Consider the following 20,040-nt stretch of genomic DNA (forward strand, 5'->3'; position numbering starts at 1 on the left):
TTTTCAGAATTTTATGCCCAGATAGTAGAGCATCAGTGTGTGCTCGGGTATGGAGGTTAAAAACAATTCTGAGCGCCATCTTTTGCAATCCAGCAATGTCAGATATTATGTAATTCCTAAGCAAAAATCCTATAATCTAAATACTGTTCGAAGCTTGAACAAAATTTTGTTAATGCAGATTAAGAAAGATGATATTTCAATCAATACATTACACAAATATTACGCAAAATGTTACAAAATAATATCATTAATATGACACTTCCGTGAAAACACCTAACAATTTATTGAAAAAAAAAAGTCTTATACAGTATAGTACAGTATCAAATACAATATTACCTGTTATACTTTCTTCTTCATGAATGTACTACTTGAAGATGTTTAAACCAAGGTAAGAATATAAACGTAAATGAAAACAAACAGTTATCCAAGCTTATATTCATAATAATCTTATGAAATTTTGGTTTCAGTTATGTCTTTCATAGGTCACCTATAACGATTTTCTGGTTATCCGATCGATGTAATACAGACGGCGGAAAAGCGCTTCTGAGAAACAATTTGTATTACAATGAATTTGATTGATATGGTAGAGATCAGCTCAATTGTGTTGTCGCACTACATGGTGCCTGGCATGCGTCAATCTCCCGGGCAGGATCCCGAATCGTCACAACTCTTGCCACTGTCTTCGCTTACTCTGGCTTCCAAGAGAGATTTCAGTCGTTTCATCTCAACTGGAAAGAAGAGCACAGGCTTGTATTAATACCATCATGTAACAAAGAAAGGAAAAAACAGAAGGTGTATGTTCTTCTACATTTGCCCTACCATTGATTTTCTCTTGGAAAACAAAAATAACCACGTTATTGGTTTGCCTCTATACAGCGTGTCCCAGAAAGAAAAGAAAAGAAACTGAATTTCATTGCAATTCTTTGCGATCTTAATCATAAATTTGCTTTATGAGATGTACATGAATGGAAAGATACACTTCTCTTCTTTCATTATGCATGTTCATTGATCATAATTCATGCATGACTGAATTAGAACAATAGACAGTAGTGTTACAATATGTTCATTTGCACGCGCAAATGGCGACTTTGAGTTTTTCAGGCATTTTCGGCAATCGTTTGCAAAAAATAAGATCATAGTCTTAACATCCATTATTGGATTTTAAAGTGTAAATGACAAATTAAAATTTGGTAACGCCACTGTCCATTGTTTTAACTCAGTCATGCATGAATTATGAACATTGAGTTGTGCATCAAAAATCTAATGAAAGAAGAGAAGCGTATCTTTCCATTCACTTACGTCTCATAAAGAAAATGTGAGTCCATAGTAAAAAAAAAAAAAAAAAAAAAAAAAAAAAAAAAAGAGTTGCAAGGAAACTAGGTTTCTTTTTTTTCTGTAACACCCTGTATATCCGCACCGACATTCTCCAAGATCGTGTTTGAGTTTTGTTTTGTGTGTGTGTGTGTGTGTGTGTGCGTGTGTGTGTGTATTTGACACTATTACAAGCCAAACTACGTTACTGTAACGTTATCAACATCAGAAGACGAGTCAAATTGATTTTAAAGAATCAGCAACCATGGATACAATTTATGAAAACTGTCTGACAAAATACTATGTAGGCCCTACCTGCATTAGCTTGGAGTTTAGGTAGAACATTGAGTTGAAAATGGCATCGCCGTGGGGCCGGGTTACCCCGCCTATTTTCAAAGGGAAGAGATATGTCCTTGTAGCGTGGCTCGGACTTCGTAAACCTTGGCCATTCCGGAAATAAGGTGTTGGCAACCACTATGTCGGCTGTTGATGCAAGATTCGGATTTCTGCAAGTGCGTCGAGGAGAGATCATGTCGAAAAGAGACAAACCAAAACAACAGCAAGCTGCACGTAAACACTAACATCGGGGATCTTTACTGTCGAAAATCTACATAAGAAAAACAAGCGGTTCGAGTGGTACAATAATCACATATATTTTATGTGTGTGTGCGTGTATGTTTCTACAGATAGTTGGAACCAGAAAAATTATGTAGGCAGGCTACATTTATTTTTGCATTGTTGTAGGGTTAAACAGATGTGGAAATTTGTTACTGAGTTGTTTTTTAAGAGATGTGCAATGTAAATAGTTTAATAATTTTGTTGGAAAACATCATTTTCAAATATATGTCTGAGAATAATTGACCAAGCAGAGAAAAATTGTTAAAAATCATTTTGGAACATAATATAGAGGGAAAAATTCTCTCATCAAAAGCGGGTAAGATGCATTATATTTACATTTATAAAGATGGGAAAACACAGTGCTGAAGTGAATCACTTTGGCGCGTTTTCTCTTTAATCATGTATGCCATATCATATTATTGTCCGTACATGACTTACCCCATTTATTTTGCTCACGAAATCGACCGTGCGACACTTGGCGCTCCATAGAGCTTAACCTCAGTCGAAGGTAACTTGTCCTCGAGATTAATGTTCAAGGTGAAGTTCGTATTGTAACACAATTATAATTTTTTATTGTTACACTGTTGAATACATTTTGTAGACTTTTGTATAGTCTGTCTGTACGAATTTGGACGAAATTGTTGTTTGTATTCGTGTCATTGGGAAAAAGACGGTGATATTAAACGAAATTCGAATAAAATATCATTAAAAAAAGTGTGAGTGTGTGTATGTGTGTAATGTGTGTGCAAACGAAATCGGGTACGCATTGGTATATAAGAAGCTTGCCAAGTTACTTACCCAGTTTTGGAGAAGTTAGACCAGTACTCCATGACCGTCTTCGAAATGACGACTTCATCATCATTGAAGCTTCCCCTCATGAATGAGCCTTCTTCGTCGTCGGCCGCGACCATGAACGGTGAACCGAATACGTAAGGGACGTCCTCGGCATGAGCTGCACCCATCCACGTGGCGTTCTCACCCCACATCGAGGCCGACGGTCTATGAGTCATCAGGTAATGGTACACGGCGCTACCGCCCGCCGACAGGAGTTCGGCTGTCTTGAATGTCAGACACAGGAACACGTTGTCGCCGATGAACAGGGCGCCGTCATCGGCGAAATCCGCCTCGGGGTCGTCAAGCTGCCACAATGTCCAACGAGTAGCATTGTTTAAAGGACAAGTCCACCTTCATAATCACATTTTATACATGTGGATTGACTGAATGCAGCAATATTAGTAGAGCAAATCAGTGAAATCTTGGGGAAAATTGGACAATTCGTTCTGAATCCGTTCTGAAATTATGAATTTTTAAAGTATCTGAGACGACACTGCTGGATGAGAAGACTACTATAGCGTGTATGATGTCACATGTGAGAACGATATAAAGGAAAATATAAATAGAATTTCACAACATTCCATTTTTTTGAGAAAAAAAAAAGTGCACGTTTCCTCGACTTGTCACTGACGTAATAATTATTCCCCCTGGCTGCTTTTGAAAGAGGTATAAGTCAAGTGTGCCTTAACTATCCGAGAAAGAGACGTATGTTGAATTTTCGCTTTGACTTGTACCTCTTTGACGTCTTACTTGAACTTTATATATATATTCATTTATTTATATATACATATATATATATATATATATATATATATATATATATATATATATATATATATCGGCTCAGAGAGTTGGATTTTCAGAGTGGGAATGCATGCTATGTAGCTCGAATGAACTTCTTTCCTCTTCATTTTACACCGAAGAAAAGGAAGGCCCCGTTAACGATAAAATTTTGTATAACTTGATTTTTATTGTACTTTTTGTTATTTCGAAGATTTCTGGGGGCCCATGCAGCGAATAAGCTTTTAAGTACTTGATTCTTCAATCATTTTGCAGTGTAATACAGTAAATAATTCACAATAAAAGATGCTTTCACAAAAAAATATATATGATAATGAATACTTTTTAATATAGATACTTTTTCCGGCGACGTATAAGCAAATGACACCATGTCTATGACCAAATCGTCCGATCCGTCCTTGACCAGCGACAGATACGCGTTGATGGAAGATCGCATCGTTGCCTGGTCCCACACCATCTTTTCGCTGCTGGTTCCCCCCGCAGCGAATGGATGGAGGGCAACGTTTCCTTCTTCCTCCAGACAACCGATGAGGACGGGTACGTGGTTGAACTCGCCGTCGGCAGCCATTTCAACGGGGTCACGAGGAATAAACTGGCCGTCGATCGCCGGGCGGGCCAATAAGCCCGCCATCGCTTCAGGATTCTGGAAGTTATGAATTTATAATTCGTTGATTTCAAAGGATATTTCTAATTCTTCAATGATCTTAACGTGCTTTTTTTTGGCTACTTAGATCTATGGAACATGCGAACTTTGACGTTTCCATCAAATCTGATATCCAGTTGTACTCTCGAGGTTGTAGTTTAGATGACTATTATACCACCTTGCGTACGGGGACGGTTAAGGATAATAACATACATGTGCGTCTTCAAAAAAAAAAAAAAGTGGAACAAAGCACTAGTCAGGAACAGATTCTCCCGGCGATGTATATTGCCTGTTATCCCTGTATTCTTGCTGTTTGCATTATCTATACAATCAACTTACATAGAACAAGGTGGTATTTCATAATTCACAGTTATTGGATGACTACCTCGGTGATTTTAAGGAGAAGCTATAGCTCTTTGCATATTACATTCTTAAATGATATACTAATAGTCAAAATATTCCTTTCGTGTAGGTTTTCAGTGGTCGTTTTTGTGCAACATTCCGAACAATATAATGCTCTTAAAGTCTAAATTTGGAAGGTTAAACGCTGTCTACCTGTTTACATTCAATGCTTTCTATTACGAAGATAAGCTTCAATCACCCATTTGTAATATGTCAACAACAACAACAAAATCATTATACATAATGTGTTACCCTGTGTTACGCTCTCGAATGAATCTTCATCATGACGTAGTAGTCATCCTATTCAAACTACACTGTACTGAACATTGCCACGGATTAGTATACAGCAAGGAAAGAAGCACTCAATGGAATCAGCAATAAACAAAGAGCAGTGGTCTCGCCTTACGTCCAACTGGACTCCATTGAAGACAAGCTATTGCAGCTGAATATGGGCTATCCAGCCATCTTCTCAGATGAAAATGAAAAAAAAAACAAAACAAACAAACAAACAAGTTCTTGATCATTTCAAGAGGTAAAGCTTTCTAATTATTTTTTTCTGCCAATGTGTTTCATACAATGTAATTTGAAAATGAAATGCCCTGAACTTCATTGCGCGCGTTTAGAAGATAACTTTTCCGCTATAATCATTCAATCAAGAATTGGAGTAATCAAGGTAGATATTAGGTAATGCGTTTCAGTAGAGAATTTTTCAACGTTCAGTCAGTGTTGAAGGGTTGCATGTGATTGTGAGTCGCATTAATGTCTGTCAAAATCATGAATGATTAACTATAATAATTATAAGCAGATTACATGTATTCTACAAATGTCTATTCCATACTCCCAATGGAAGGAGAAGAAATCATTTAGCTGAGTCTTACCTCGACAAAGAAATTGATGATTTCGTCTGCAGATTTCTGTCGCAAACAAGCGACAAGCTCATGGGAGGTAGTGGCGCTGCAATTCATGACTTTCCCAAACTCAAATGCCAACTGCCGACTGTCTTCCACAAAGTATCGAGTCCATCCGCCTGTCGTTCCGCTCTATACGAAACCACAGTAAATTTCAATAATGATCACAATAATATTCTATTAGATTAAAGACTAAAAACTACCTTTACGAATTTTTATCTACTATAGAAACTGAAATTTTAGTATGAAACAAAAAAAAAAAAAAACATTTACACTTGACTATCTTTTCAGACCTTCCAAACAAACGCATACCATCACTCCACTTTTTTTTTTTGGGGGGGGGGGGGGTGGGACGATGAAATTAACGATGTCACGCCTGCACCCATGCAATTATGTCATAACCTAGCAAGTGATTCAAACAATACAGTTTTTTTACGTATCGGGTAATTACCCCCCGAGGGCAATTACCCCCCGGCTAAATACTGGTAAGTGGTAAGGTTAGAGTTAAGATTAGGGTAAGGGTTAGGTTTGGGGTTAGGAGTTTGGGTTAGGGTTAGGATTAAGTTCAGGATTAGGATTAGGGCCAGGGGAAGGGTCCGGTGTGATTGCCCAGGGGGTAATTGCCTTAGACCCCAGTTTTTTTTATATATAGTTGATCCTCATCCTGCTCATATAGGACCACAAATAATGGAAAAAGAAAATATGAATTGAAGCTGGCATCACAGTTCTTCCGCCTGCATGTAAACATCTTGAAAATCTTCAGGCTGGGGTGTATCATTTCTGCTAATGAAGCAATTCAACTCGAACAGTGGCTCTCGACCCTCCTGTAATGCGCAAGCCATGTACAGAAAGAAAATGTTCAATTGTGATTAGATTAGCTAACACATTACTCCTGTAATAGACGAAACAATGTGAAACAAGAGACCCGGGGGTCTCGCGCTCACCTCAGTATCGCAAAGTCACCTTCCATGTATTATTGCAGACTCTTATCTGAGAACATTGCAAACTTGGGAGGGAGGGAGGTTTGAGGGTTTCTATGGGGCATGGTGTACGATAGGCCTATTTGCATATTCTAGTACACTGGTAAAAAAAAAAAATAAAAAAAAAATCTTAAGTAGGCATACACTTTATTTAGGAAATTTTGACTATGTATCGCATTATGAAGTTAAAAAAAAATGATCAAAATGTAACAAGTAACCATTATCCGACTCCCGCCCAATAGCTGGATAATAACCATAAATAACCTTGACAGGACACCACTAATGAATTTGCTAAGAGCTTTTCTGCCAAGTTTGGTAACAAATTTGATAATATGTTTTCAAGGAAAAGAAAAGTATGTGGTGGTTCTCCCCTCCCCTCCGGGCACAGTGCTCGGCCCATCCCTGGAACTACTATAATGAACAGTCTCCAATTATAATAACTCATAGCATTAACTTGGCTTGTCACTTTTGGTTCTAAGAAAGAATATTTGTGAAGATTCCTAAAAGCGGGGCTTTGTCTCTCCTTTCTCCCCCCCCCCCCCCCGCCCTCCCAACGGGCATTATTGTGCCCCTAGGGGCCCCAAGTGAAGAATTGTATACAAATATATTTTCTGGTTCCATGAGATACTTGCTCCCAAGACAATTGTTCTCTTGAAATATCTGCACGCTAAATAAATTCTAACCACAAACAACCCTTATACACCTCATCCTAATTCTCACATCAAACTAAATATTAAAGCCTATCACGAATATCCTTGATTTTGGAGTTTTGTCTGTCCCCCCCCCCCCCCCATATCTCTGGGCATTGTGCTCCAAGGGACCCCCACGTATAGGGAATGGTGTCCATTGTGCAAATAATCACCCTCATGATAATACATAGTGTATCTGCCAAGTTTGGTGACAATTTGACTTTGTGTTTTAAAGAAGAAGAAAATGTACAATATATAGGCCCCAATTATAGACCCCCCCCCCCCACCGGGCCCTAAGGGGGCATTCCTGGATACACCATGAGCAAACTTGAAACTACATTCATCAATGTACTTACTCATCGTATACGTCTATTAACTAAGCTCGATCAGTTCCGGTTCTGGAGAAGATTTTAAAGATTCTTCAATGAAGGGGGGGGGGGGGGGGAGGGGCATGACATGGTGCCCATTTGAACAAAATTGATTGAGATCATATCCCTCTTGGGATGCTGCCTGCCAAGTTTCGTGAAAATCCGTTACCATGGAGTTATCACGAAGAAGATGAAAATGTAAAAAGTTTACGCACGACGGACAACGCACGGACGACGAGTGATCGCAATACTCACTTCAGAGCTGGCCGCTAAACAGACATGGCACCTGAACAATAATATATAAATTGCCTCAATACACTCTAAAAATGAAATGATAAATTAACATTTTAATGTTTTCACTTATACTCTAGCCTTTTGTTAGATGTTGTTAACACTCAAAATGTCAAACTACCAGGTTGGAGGAGTTACATAATGTATAGAGAATGTTGATTTACCGTTTCATGTTTTAGAGTGTATAGAGGACCCTAAAACCACGAACCTGCATGATTGCTCCAGAAAACAGACCAGCGCTCATGGGAGATATCAGGTGGTAGTTGACGGAAATGGATCCAGCGCTCTCCCCAAAGATTGTTACTCTACTCGGATCTCCACCAAAAGCTGAAAATGGAACAAAACTTGAAGTTCACTTTTTGTTCTTGTTTTTGTTTTTGTTTTTTGCTGTTAGTGATGGGCCTAATACGTGACGCAGATAAATGACCCGTGTCTAAATCCCATGCTAGTTTGTTCTTTTTCAACTGGGCCCCGTTTTATAAAAAGATATAATCAATTATAAATTTCCTTACTACACAGGCTACCATAGACTTATGACAGAAATCAACTATATACAGTAATCAATTATAATTCTTCATAAAACAGGGCCCTGGCATTATAATAATTAACAGGTCGAGCACACGATCTCATTCACTGAGGGTATTATAGGCATAGCAGAAAATAAAAAGAAAAGAAAAAGAAGGTAGAGACCGTGTTTCAAAGTTATTACTGAGTCTGCACGATTTTCGCCTGTGTTGTCGGCCATGAGGAGTTTTGTCTTGGATGATTTGTAGAATATTTCTTTCTTGAAAATATTAGGCCTTCTACGATAGTAAACATAAAGAATGAAAACAAATAAGTAAACCAAGCCCAGATTTTCTTAAATGGGTATATAGCTAGCGATGACAATATTTATGCGCTACAAGACAATAGTTTAGGCAACAACAGCAATAATCAAAACAAAATAAGATCTGTTTCTCCTGCCATATAGTGCTCAATTTCTTCAATCGTGAAGACCTTGACGAATAAAATCGTCAGCAGTTAGAAGAATGTCAGTGCATCGATGATGATGATGATGATGATCCACAGCAATCGTAGCGTCATATATCTGTTATAGAAACATTCAAAGGCATCAACCGCTATGAAGCGGTAGCCATATTTACTTTTAGTGTATCCGGGTAATTACCCCTAGAGGGTACCCTGCGGCTAAATACTGGTTAGTGGTAAGGTTAGAGTAAAGATTAGGGTAAGGGTTAGGTTTAGGGTTAGGAGTTTGGGTTAGGGTTAGGATTAGGTTCAGGATTAGGATTAGGGTTAGGGCCAGGGGAAGGGTCCGGGGTTATTGCCCAGGGGGTAATTGCCCTATAGACCCGTCACCGATACGGATACATCTCAGCAGTAATTCTATATGATAAACCTGGTCTATTTTTATAGCTGCTGAGATGTATCCGTATCGGTGACACGACATTTGCTCCTGCATGCGACAGTGGCTCCGGTCTTATTTTCTCCAAGAACTCGGGGTTAGGGTTAGGGTTGTGAAATAGAATTAGGTTTAATTTTGATGTAAAGATTAGGATTTGGGTTAGTGTTATGTTTGCGGGTAGAATGTATGTTTGGCTTAGCGTGCAGATATTTCATGGAAACAATGTCACAGGAGCAAATGTCATGGAACCATTAGTATCATCATTACAATCGCCATTTAATAATTCTACATGATAAACCTGGTCTATTTTTATAGCTGCTGAGATGTATCCGTATCGGTGACACGACATTTGCTCCTGCATGCGACAGTGGCTCCGGTCTTATTTTCTCCAAGAACTCGGGGTTAGGGTTAGGGTTGTGAAATAGAATTAGGTTTAATTTTGATGTAAAGATTAGGATTTGGGTTAGTGTTATGTTTGCGGGTAGAATGTATGTTTGGCTTAGCGTGCAGATATTTCATGGAAACAATGTCACAGGAGCAAATGTCATGGAACCATTAGTATCATCATTACAATCGCCATTTAATATTTTGTTCCGAAGAAGAAAGGGTTCGCTCACCCTCGATGTTCTCCTGTACCCACAGAAGAACTTGTCGCTGGTCGAGTAACCCGAGATTTGCCGGCATCTCCTCGTCACCTAGCAACAAGGCAAGACAATTTGAAAAAAAAAATATCAAAATCATTAAAACTAACTTCGTAATTAAAACTAACTTCAAGTTATTAAAACAACAAAATAATCATAGCATGGGCGCTTCTAATACCCAAAGGAAATTATGGTATAAACTACAAGGCTCTTCTTGCTAAATAAACACGTACATCATTTCTTGCTCTGATAGCTTTTAAAATTCATCATTGCATAATAGTATTGTGTGGACCACATCTAAACACAGTCATGTAAGTTTTCGTGCATTCGGCTCCGCGACATTACACTCTTTATTAGATTGTACTCCAGTCTGCAATTGTATCAATGCTTCACAGTTTCATTAAAAAGATAATATATATTTGGCTGAGATGGGGCTTCAGGTTTCCAACTTTTTTGTGAGATGATGAAAATCCCTCTTACGAAATATGTAAAACCATACAATTTTCAGAGGAATTTAAAGTTTATTTGATGAAAATTGGTTTAGTAATAGCTGAGATATCCCCCGAAACAAAAAGGTCCTAAGTAAAGGTGGGACCCACATTTTATTTGGATCTCTTTTTGTTTTACTTTGCTAATGGATATCTCAGCCATATCAAAACTGATTTTCATTTAAGAAAGACACGTTGAATTCCGATTAGAACTGCATGCTCTTCAAAATTTCATAAGTGGTTTCTAATCATAATGTCGCAAAAAGTTAAAGTCTGAATCCCCATCTCAACCAAGACTATATCATCCCTTTACAGCTTAAATTTTTTGTTATTGTTGTCTTTTTGTTATTTCTTGTCCACCCACCCGTCGACAGGAAACCCATGAACCCCAGTCGATAATTAAAGGTCACTACGATGACGTCATTCATGGCAGCCAGGGGAATGGGCAATGTTCTGGGTATAGAGCCCGCCCCAAACAGAAAACCTCCTCCGTGGATCCATACCATCACCGCGGCCGATGTCGGCTGCCAAACCAAAGAAGAGATAGATAGATAGATAGATAGATAGATAGATAGATATTGGTTTATTTCATCAAAAGGAAAATACATAGCAGCCCAGAGACTGAATTGCGTGATGGCCTTGACATACACATGTACAAACGAAACAATACGATACAATACAATATTATTATTCACAATAAATAGATTAAAAAAAAGTGAGCTTTGTTACATATAATACTACAAATACAATTCTCTTTCAAAATACAATATTTCATCAAAGACTAATTACACATAAGTAGGCTAATTACAGCTGAAAATAAAATAAACTGATGTAGAATATGAAGAGATAATGTATACTTACAGTTGTATGTACACTACATATAAATATAATGTACATAACGAACATCTACCCCCAACCGACTATTATGATAACATGTACCAAATTCAGATCAAATACACAAAAAACTGTATAAATTAACAATATATTTAATACAGGGCCTACATTTTCCTCAAAAAAGAGGCAATTGATTGTGAGAGAAAGTTAAAATATATCATCAGAATAAAGAAGGTTGTTCAGTACACTTTGCACAATAATATTCTTATGAAACACAGAAAAACATCATTATATTCTATGCAGTTCAAACTATATTTTGACATGCTGAGATAAGAGTTAACTTTGTGTGAGTGCGTATGGTATTTGAAGCAGGGCATATTTCATTTCATTTCATTATTCAATTCCCAGTACAACACAAAATATTTAAATACACATAGTAAAAAAAAATCAGCACAATGTTGTAACAACGAAAAATACTGTGAACTAATATAATAAATGTTGTGGCTTTTCTGATTTTATACCGAGCGGAAATATAAATTGTTGGAAATGGAGAGGACTTGTTGAAAAGCAAAGCTTGCATATGTAATCAACACTCTCCTCGTGGACAAGAGCTAATTACTGAACTGAATTAATAAAACTAAGGCAAGTTTCCTCAAAGAGAGAGAGAAGAAACACGTACACACACACACAAAACGGGCGAAAAACCCAACAGAAACGAGGCAGCTCTCTTGTATTAAAAAAAAAAAAAAAAGGAAGAATTAGAGCGAAAGAGTAACAGGAAATGAGTATAAGGAGGGCAAGAAAGACCGGGAAAGGGGGCGAAGGAAGAGGAGTTGAAAGGTCGATACCAACACAAGCGAGGCACAAGATGCGAGGGCTCACCAATGCATTCCAGAGGAAATTGTGTATTTTGAAACGATAAACGATTTTGATGAGAAGAAAAGGACTTGAATTTATGAAAAACTTCTTCAATATGAATATGAAACTATTTGTATTTAAAACTTCTTTTATACTGTTATCTAGAGAACTCCGAAATTTAGGGCCAAAAAGAGCAAGAGCATGTATAGATCGAGGAGAAAATATTAGTAATGGTCCTAGTCAATGGCAGGCGACATTTTTCAACGGGAAATGTAAACTTTGCAATAACTAAACTCATGCGCTTATGGGGTTGTCTGTATTTATGTAGCTTGTATTCTGAGCAAAGTCTCCGTTCAAAGTTCAACAGACGGTATTAGTGGAAGCCTGCATGATATATTGTGCCCACAACGGTTCGCGGTCTTCATGAACCTCCTATCTTCCATCACGCTCATACACAAGTATATATGCACACACATACGCGCACACACATACACATAAACGCAATGATTATTATGTATGTATGATTCATCGAAAAAAAAAAAACTAAATAGTGAAACACAGGTTCTGCGTCTTGAATCAGCCAGAAAATTACAAAGAAACACAAAATAAATCAGATTAAAGGACTAGTTCACCTTCATAAACATAAGGATTGAGAGAATGCAGCAATATTAGTAGAACACATCAGTGAAAGTTTGAGGAAAATTGGACAATCGATGTAAAAGTTATGAATTTTTTTAAATTTTTGTGTTGGAACCGCTAGATGAGGAGACTACTAAGGCTCGTGATGTCATACGAGTACAACAGTATAAAGAAAATGTAAAGAAAATTCAACATATTTTCACTTTTTTCGCATAATAAAAGAGCACTTGACTTGCCTCTTTCTAAAGGCAATGGGAATAATATTACCCATAACATATGTCAGTAACGAGTCAAGGGAATGTGTACTTTTTTCAAAAGATGAAATTTTGTGAAATTCTCTTCATATTTTCCTTATATTGTTGTACGCATGTGACATCACACACTGCAGTAGTCTTCTCATCCAGCGGTGACTGCACAAAAACTTCAAAAATTCATAACTTTTGAATGGATTGTCCGATTTTCCTCAAACTTCCAATGATGTGTTCTACTAATATTGCTACATTCTCTCAATCCTTATGTTAATGAAGGTAAACTTGTCCTTTAACTGCAATACCCAGTCCCCGCCTGCATACACACGAACATCATATCACACGTACTCACACTATATACACAAGACTAGAAGCGACTAGAGGAAGATATCCGTCTTCTATAATTTCTATAACAGGCAGGATGATAATATTCATGAACATTATGATAATTTAGCAATGATATCAGTGAAGTAACAATTAAGTAGGCATATAATAATCAATTAACAGTGTGTAATAGTTATGATGATATTAAATGACAGACGCAAATTCTTTTTTGTCGGCGGAGTTAATAAAAAAAAAAGAAAGGGGAAAACAGATATACGATGGTTTACCCGTGGTTCTGGCACAAATACATCAAGATACAGACAATCTTCGGCTGTTTCAAGACCAAGGTCAATGGCAGGAGTTCTCATCTGTGGGCAAGCCACGGAAGCTCTTGTCGCGTCGAAATCTCCCGTGATAACTTTGGGCACGGGTCGCCTGTATCGGAGATCCCCGACGGGTGGTTCGGCGTAGGGGATGCGGGTGTAAGCCTCGACACCTCCCCGATAGCCGACGAGCTGATACGGGTCGACAACGATTCTTTTTCCCGTGAACGTCGCCCGGGACGTTGAGACTACGGGTTGCTCGGCTGCCAAATCCGCCGAGCATGATGTGCCCAGTAAATGCAACGCTGCAATCGCCACGACAGTTGTAAGTGCTAAGTTCGCCATTTTGTTGATCCGATACAACTTGCATTCCCCACAGCTCGCTTATAATAGGCACGTGTTGCTTGATACGTCGCAATATCAATATCAGCTTCCCTCGATAACGTTTTGAAGGAGGCCAGAGTATGAAATGTTTGTGTACAATGCTGCAGAACTAGTCTCCCGGAAACAGACAGTGTTTTGTCAATGTGCTGGAATGTACAACTCATGATACTCTAAGTAACTAACCACTTTGTCTTTGGGATCCCCGCTCACCGATATGGTGTGTTGTATCGAACAACTATTATTCACACAAAAATATATATATATATAATTCCAAACATATTACACTTCCTTGAAATCTAATTAAGAATGTGAGTAGAACTAGCCTAATTGCGCTTTGTTGCCTAATATAAAAGTTGAGATCAAATATAAGTCAGAAAATCAATTATATAAATCTCTGAATACTCAATTCTCATTGGTTGATAACTAACTTACGTTTGACTTTCTGGTTTATGATTGATTTTATCTTTTGATATAACATGGCCATAGTATTCATTGTACGTCGACCTAGAGAATCACTTCATCCAAGACATATGCAGCGATCCGGGGAAAAGGGGGGGGGGAGGGGTGGGTGGAGGCGTGTCCTCTTACGCGAGGTATTATTTCGCCAACGGTGTTTCCGTCTCCCCCCCCCCCCTTTACACACACACACACACACACACACACACACACACACACACACACACACACACACACACAAACTCGTTACATGAAATTGCCGCAACTGCTTCAAGACATAATAATAACCAACTACAGTGATTCTATCTATATAGTGAGATTCTACGAGTGCAGTTTGGGAACCTGGATTAACTTCATTTTATTTCGTTGAGAGTTTTTTTTTTTCCCCTTAATTTGTCAACATTGTTACTATATAAAAAGGTAAGTGGTAGATGTTACCCTTACAATATTTGTAACAAAAGCAACCACAAGTCATTTAAGGCTATCTCCAAAAACTCCTATCTCCAAAAACAATGAAGTATTATGACAAGTATTATGGGCCTAAGTGGCAATTATTTATTACATGTCAAATTTCTTTTACCAACTACTGTCTACTATATCAGTGATGTGAAAACAGACACCATGTTCCATTTTCTGCTGGCTTCGTCTGTTACAAAGGTCACCACGCAACTAAGATGTTATGGTATTCGTTTTAAAGATGTGTCTTTGTTTTTGATAAGTTTAGAAGATCTTTTAAGCATTGTCTGTGTGTCTAAGACAGTGGTTTAGTCTTTTTTTTTGTTTCTTTTTCAGCGCATAATTTGGTGTCTAAATGACTATAGTTTATGATTTCAATTCTTCATTTTTTAGTTTAATGTACCCATAATGTTACACCAAAAACACTGTGTGTTTTAGGTCACGTGAAGATGCACATGTACTGTAAATTGTTTCCATTATAGGCCGCCAACGAGATCTATATATAGTAATTGCTTTAAATAATGGTCCTCTTAAGTTATCAACTTCAAACCATGTCATATCAAAATATGGATTAATAGTGTATTCATCTTATTTTGTGCTGGAAAATTCATTGTTGGCGTTTCTTTACAATCATAGATCGAAACGCCCTTTTTTCGAGTACATTTTGTAATGCAGGATTAGAATAAGATGTAGCATAAAATGAATAGAACGTACCACTCAACATCAGGTGTATGTGACTGACTTTTCTGTGTATTTATGACAAAGACATGTTGCAAAATCTTGTAGAAGAATATATCACTCGAATGGTGTAATGGACATTAAAAAAAAACCCCAGTTAATTCAAACTTTTTTTTTCAAATTTTTAAGAGAACCTTACACAGAGTAACAGTGCAATTTGATTTGATTTGATTTGATTTGATTTGATTTGATTTATTGGTTTCTGTAACATCATTGCACATGCACATTCATGTACAAGCATAAATATAAGTTGTTCACAGAATATGTTTTCCTTCATTGACTTTGCACAGCAATGTACAGCAAAATGTACAACAAACATACAACAATGAATAATACAGTGGGGCTACAGCATAAGCGTGGCTTGATTTGCGTGCAGCCCCCGTACATACTTATTATTATAATATACATCGGAAGGAGAATAGGAGGGAGGGATGACTTGCATAGAGATAGGATAGTTGAAAGGAGAAAGGGAAAGGAGAGGTCTGTCTGCTTTCACTAAAGGTTTATACAAAGTAAGATCACCTGTATCACTGATTAGCAAGGCATAACAAAATATTTTCTCACCGAGGTGCAGGTGAACAGTTGATACAGGTCATGGTCGGTTACATAATTACGTGATAAATTAAATGCGTCGATACTTCTGCGAAAGAATTTCGTGAATAATACATTAACCATGACAATGGAATTACTGATATCCAGAAAACAACATTGTTTTTACAGCTTTCCTAAAAGAGTACATGGACTTTAAACTTCGAATTTCAGGAGGAAGAGAATTCCAAACATCGGGTCCGGTGTGTCTGACAGATTTCAGAGCCATCACTGTTTTGGGATTATATAAAATGAAACTTGTTAGATTGTCTTGTGGGATAAGAATGTATGTCCTTGTTTGATTGAAATAGTGAGAAAAAAGTAGATGGCAACTGACCATTATGTAAGCGAAACATAAAGAGTGAGTTTTGCAAAGAATTAATGTCATTCACCTTAAGTGTTTTCAATTCTGCGAATAAAGGATCTGAATGGTCTCGATAACCTGAGTTGGTGCATTATTACGTATAGCTTTCTTTTGTAAAAGTAATATACTATCAATGTGGCTTTTTGAAGTTGCCCATACAATGTTGCAATATGAAATATGCGATAATATCAACGAATTATATAACATTAATAGAATATTCTGAGGGACATAATACCTTAACTTATGTAGTACACCAACATTGCGAGACACTTTATCAGAGATATATTGCACATGAACGTTCCATTTCATATTTTCACTTATATATATTCCAAGGAATTTGATACTTTCTTTTTGTTCCAATAATATACCATCCACCATAATATTTAAGTGTTGCATTTCATTTTTATGCTTCTTATTATAAAAATACATAAAATTTGTCTTTTTCAGATTGAGTGATAATTTATTACTCTTAAACCACGTAGATAATTTTGGTAATTCAGTATTGAGAGTTCATAGGAGCGAATGAAAATCAGAATTGGAACAGAATACATTGGTGTCATCGGCAAACATAATATATTGCAGTGACTTAGATGAGTTTAAAATATCATTTACATACACTAGAAATAATAGCGGTCCCAATATGGATCCTTGTGGGACTCCACATTGTGTAGGTAATACTTCAGAGTTAACAGATTCATAGTACACATATTGCTTTCTATTCGACAAGTAATCTTTAAACCATTCAAGTGGAATGCCACGAACTCCATAGCACTGCAATTAACGTATGAGGATAGTGTGGTCAAGAGTGTCGAATGCCTTGCTTAGGTCCATGAAAACACCGATGACATGTTCTTGTTCAGCTAAGGCAGTCGACACTCTATCGTATAATTGGGCTAGTGACATATCTGTAGAATGGAATTTCCTGAAACCATACTGGTCTTGGTTAAGAATATCATATTGTGTCAAAAAAATCATACAGTCTGTTATAAACAAGCCTTTCTGTTACCTTAGAAATACTAGGAAGAATAGAAATAGGACGGTAATTTGATACAAGAGAGGAGTCATCTTTTTTGTATATTGGCATAACTTTTGCAATTTTACATGCATTTGGAAATATACCAGTTGAGAGTGACAAATTACAAATATTAAAGGTGTCATTATACTACCAACAATCTGTTTTAAAAAATACGTGCTCATTTCATCATGACCAATTGCATAACTTGATTTTAATGAGTGAACAATGTCAAAATTCTCACTATAATCTGTTGGTTTAAAAAATAATGAATTATCATTTGACGCACCTAAATACTGCGAGAAATCAGTTTGTGTGGGATCTATTTTTGAAGCTTGACTAGGACCTATATTAACAAAATACTCATTAAAACAACATGCTACATCCCTAGGGTTACAGAGTGTTTGTCCGTCACGCATAATTTGAAATGTTGACACATTCTTTTGCTTACCAATAACATCATTAATAACTTTCCAAGTGGCTGACATATTTCCAGTAGCATTTTGAAAGGCTTCTGTATAAAACATCCTACGAGAAAGCCTTATAATTTGTGTCAATTTATTTCTATATAATTTATATCGATTAACGTTGTCATTATTAGGATACCGTAAACTATATTCATATAAAAACATATTTCTTTTCTTTATTGATCGGAAAATTCCTTTTGTTATCCATGGATTTTTAATTTTTCTATTACTTTTCTTTTCAATTGTGGGGATATGTTTGTTAAAATACGAAAAAAAAATATATTCCAGAACGCATCATAAGCAATATTTGGGTCTGCGCAAAGTAATACATCATCCCATGTTTCCGTGATTAAATCGTCGTTGAGTGATGATATATTTTCTGATGTGAATTTGCGCTTCTTCTTGCTTTCTTTTTTTTTTTTTTTTTTTTTTTTTTTTGCTTGACATGGGAATATTGTGTGTCGTCACAGATGAAAAATATAGGTAAATGATCAGATATATCACTGTACAAAAGACCAGATTTCGAATAATCAGTATCAATGTATATATAAATATTATCAATCAATGTTGATGAGTTAACCGTAATTCTCGAGGGCTTATCAATAGTGACATTGCAGAAATTTGCTTGCAAAATATTACAAAACTTATTCTTAACATTATTTTCTTGATTCAAAAGATCAATATTGAAATCGCCCATCAAGTATACATCTGTGTTTTCTTGATTAATCAGCTCTAATAAAACATCCGAATCTTCCAAAAATAAATTACTATCTCTATGAGGTGGCCTATATACAACACAAAGTATTATATTTCTTCTATTATACATATTAATTTCAACACACATACAATCAACCTCATTTCCGTTATATATCAAATCAGGTCTTACTTTAAGCGATAACGAGTGTGATAAGAACAGGGCAACTCCGCCCCCTCGTCCGCATTTTCTACCAGAGCGGACAACAGAATATCCATCAATGTTATATAAAGGGGGAGATTTATTGTTAAGCCATGTTTCTGTAACACCAATAACTGAAAACTTCATATTTATCGAAGACAAAAATAACTGCATATTTTCATAATTTCTTTGAAGACTGCGAGCATTAACGTGTAACATGCTGAAAATGTTCATTAGTAGAAAATTCTGAATTGAACTCGTCAGGTAAATAATACCGACATTGGACATTTTTATGTGTACATAAATTCATTTCATCCATATTTGAAACAAGAACAACACATGGACCATGACATGATCGTGAACATTTGCTTAAGAATTCCTGAAAGCAGACAAGAAGAGAAGGAAGGAATAGAGCAAGTCATACAGCTGCAATAATGTTGGAACATTGGCAGTAATTAATAAGAAATGACTCTCAGGGTAATGGCCTGTAGAGTAAATTTCTTGCACCTAGATCTATTATATGCACTTGTTCGCAAATACATAATTACACAGTAATCATCAATACTGGTACAATGCACTATGAAGTTATAGGCCTATATATATATACCTTCCCTTTGGATATAAACGACAAAGCGTCTTTCACTGACTCATAATGACATCACACGTAGGCCCAAAATTTCTATGGGAACTGAGTACGAAAACGATAGTGAGATTCTTCTGTGAGATGTAAATGTTTCTAATTCATGCGCGAAGATTCTGTTTTCTACAATATGAATTTAGCATAAGGGCTAGTTTATTGCTTTCCTAGGCTACGGTCACGACCCTCAATGTCAGCCTGCCTATTTCGGTTGGAGACCAACCGGTGACTGACCGATAACCGACCGGGCACCACTGATTTTTAGGGCATCAGTCGGAGCTAAAATTTCAGCGGCGACCAACCAGTTTCACTCGCTGCCCAGCAAAATACGCTCAGTGTCCAAGCGGCAACCGCCCTCCCTATCTCAGTCAAAACTATACCAACCCTTTAATATACGTTTTTGTAATTAAAGAAAATGTTTGTCATAGAAATAAATCTTTG

At 36.9% G+C, this 20,040-nt stretch overlaps 1 protein-coding gene across 1 annotated transcript; it reads right to left on the reverse strand.

The window, feature by feature from the left end:
• Positions 1–488: 488 nt before the first annotated feature.
• On the reverse strand, positions 489–13,962 carry LOC140234802 (acetylcholinesterase-like). Its single transcript, XM_072314838.1, has 9 exons — positions 13,567–13,962; positions 10,741–10,900; positions 9,865–9,942; positions 8,054–8,172; positions 5,488–5,649; positions 3,902–4,207; positions 2,728–3,068; positions 1,627–1,817; positions 489–728 (listed from the first exon to the last, which is right to left on the reverse strand). Exons 1-9 carry the CDS (start codon positions 13,945–13,947, stop codon positions 634–636), a joined length of 1,833 nt encoding a protein of 610 aa, XP_072170939.1. The 5' UTR covers positions 13,948–13,962; the 3' UTR covers positions 489–633.
• Between the last annotated feature and the right edge of the window lie 6,078 nt (positions 13,963–20,040).

Source organism: Diadema setosum, chromosome 11, assembly GCF_964275005.1.
Source record: "Diadema setosum chromosome 11, eeDiaSeto1, whole genome shotgun sequence".
NCBI classification, from domain to species: Eukaryota; Metazoa; Echinodermata; class Echinoidea; order Diadematoida; family Diadematidae; genus Diadema; species Diadema setosum.

Bases quoted from the DNA above. Each gene is read 5' to 3' on its own strand.
- LOC140234802 (XM_072314838.1), bottom strand. From the start codon at position 13,947: ATGGCGAACTTAGCACTTACAACTGTCGTGGCGATTGCAGCGTTGCAT. The intron at 9,943-10,740 runs GTGGGTGGACAA...CCTTGTTGCTAG, and splicing joins CATGGGTTTCCTGTCGACGG to GTGACGAGGAGATGCCGGCA. The intron at 729-1,626 runs GTAGGGCCTACA...TCTTCTTTCCAG, and splicing joins TAAACTCCAAGCTAATGCAG to TTGAGATGAAACGACTGAAA.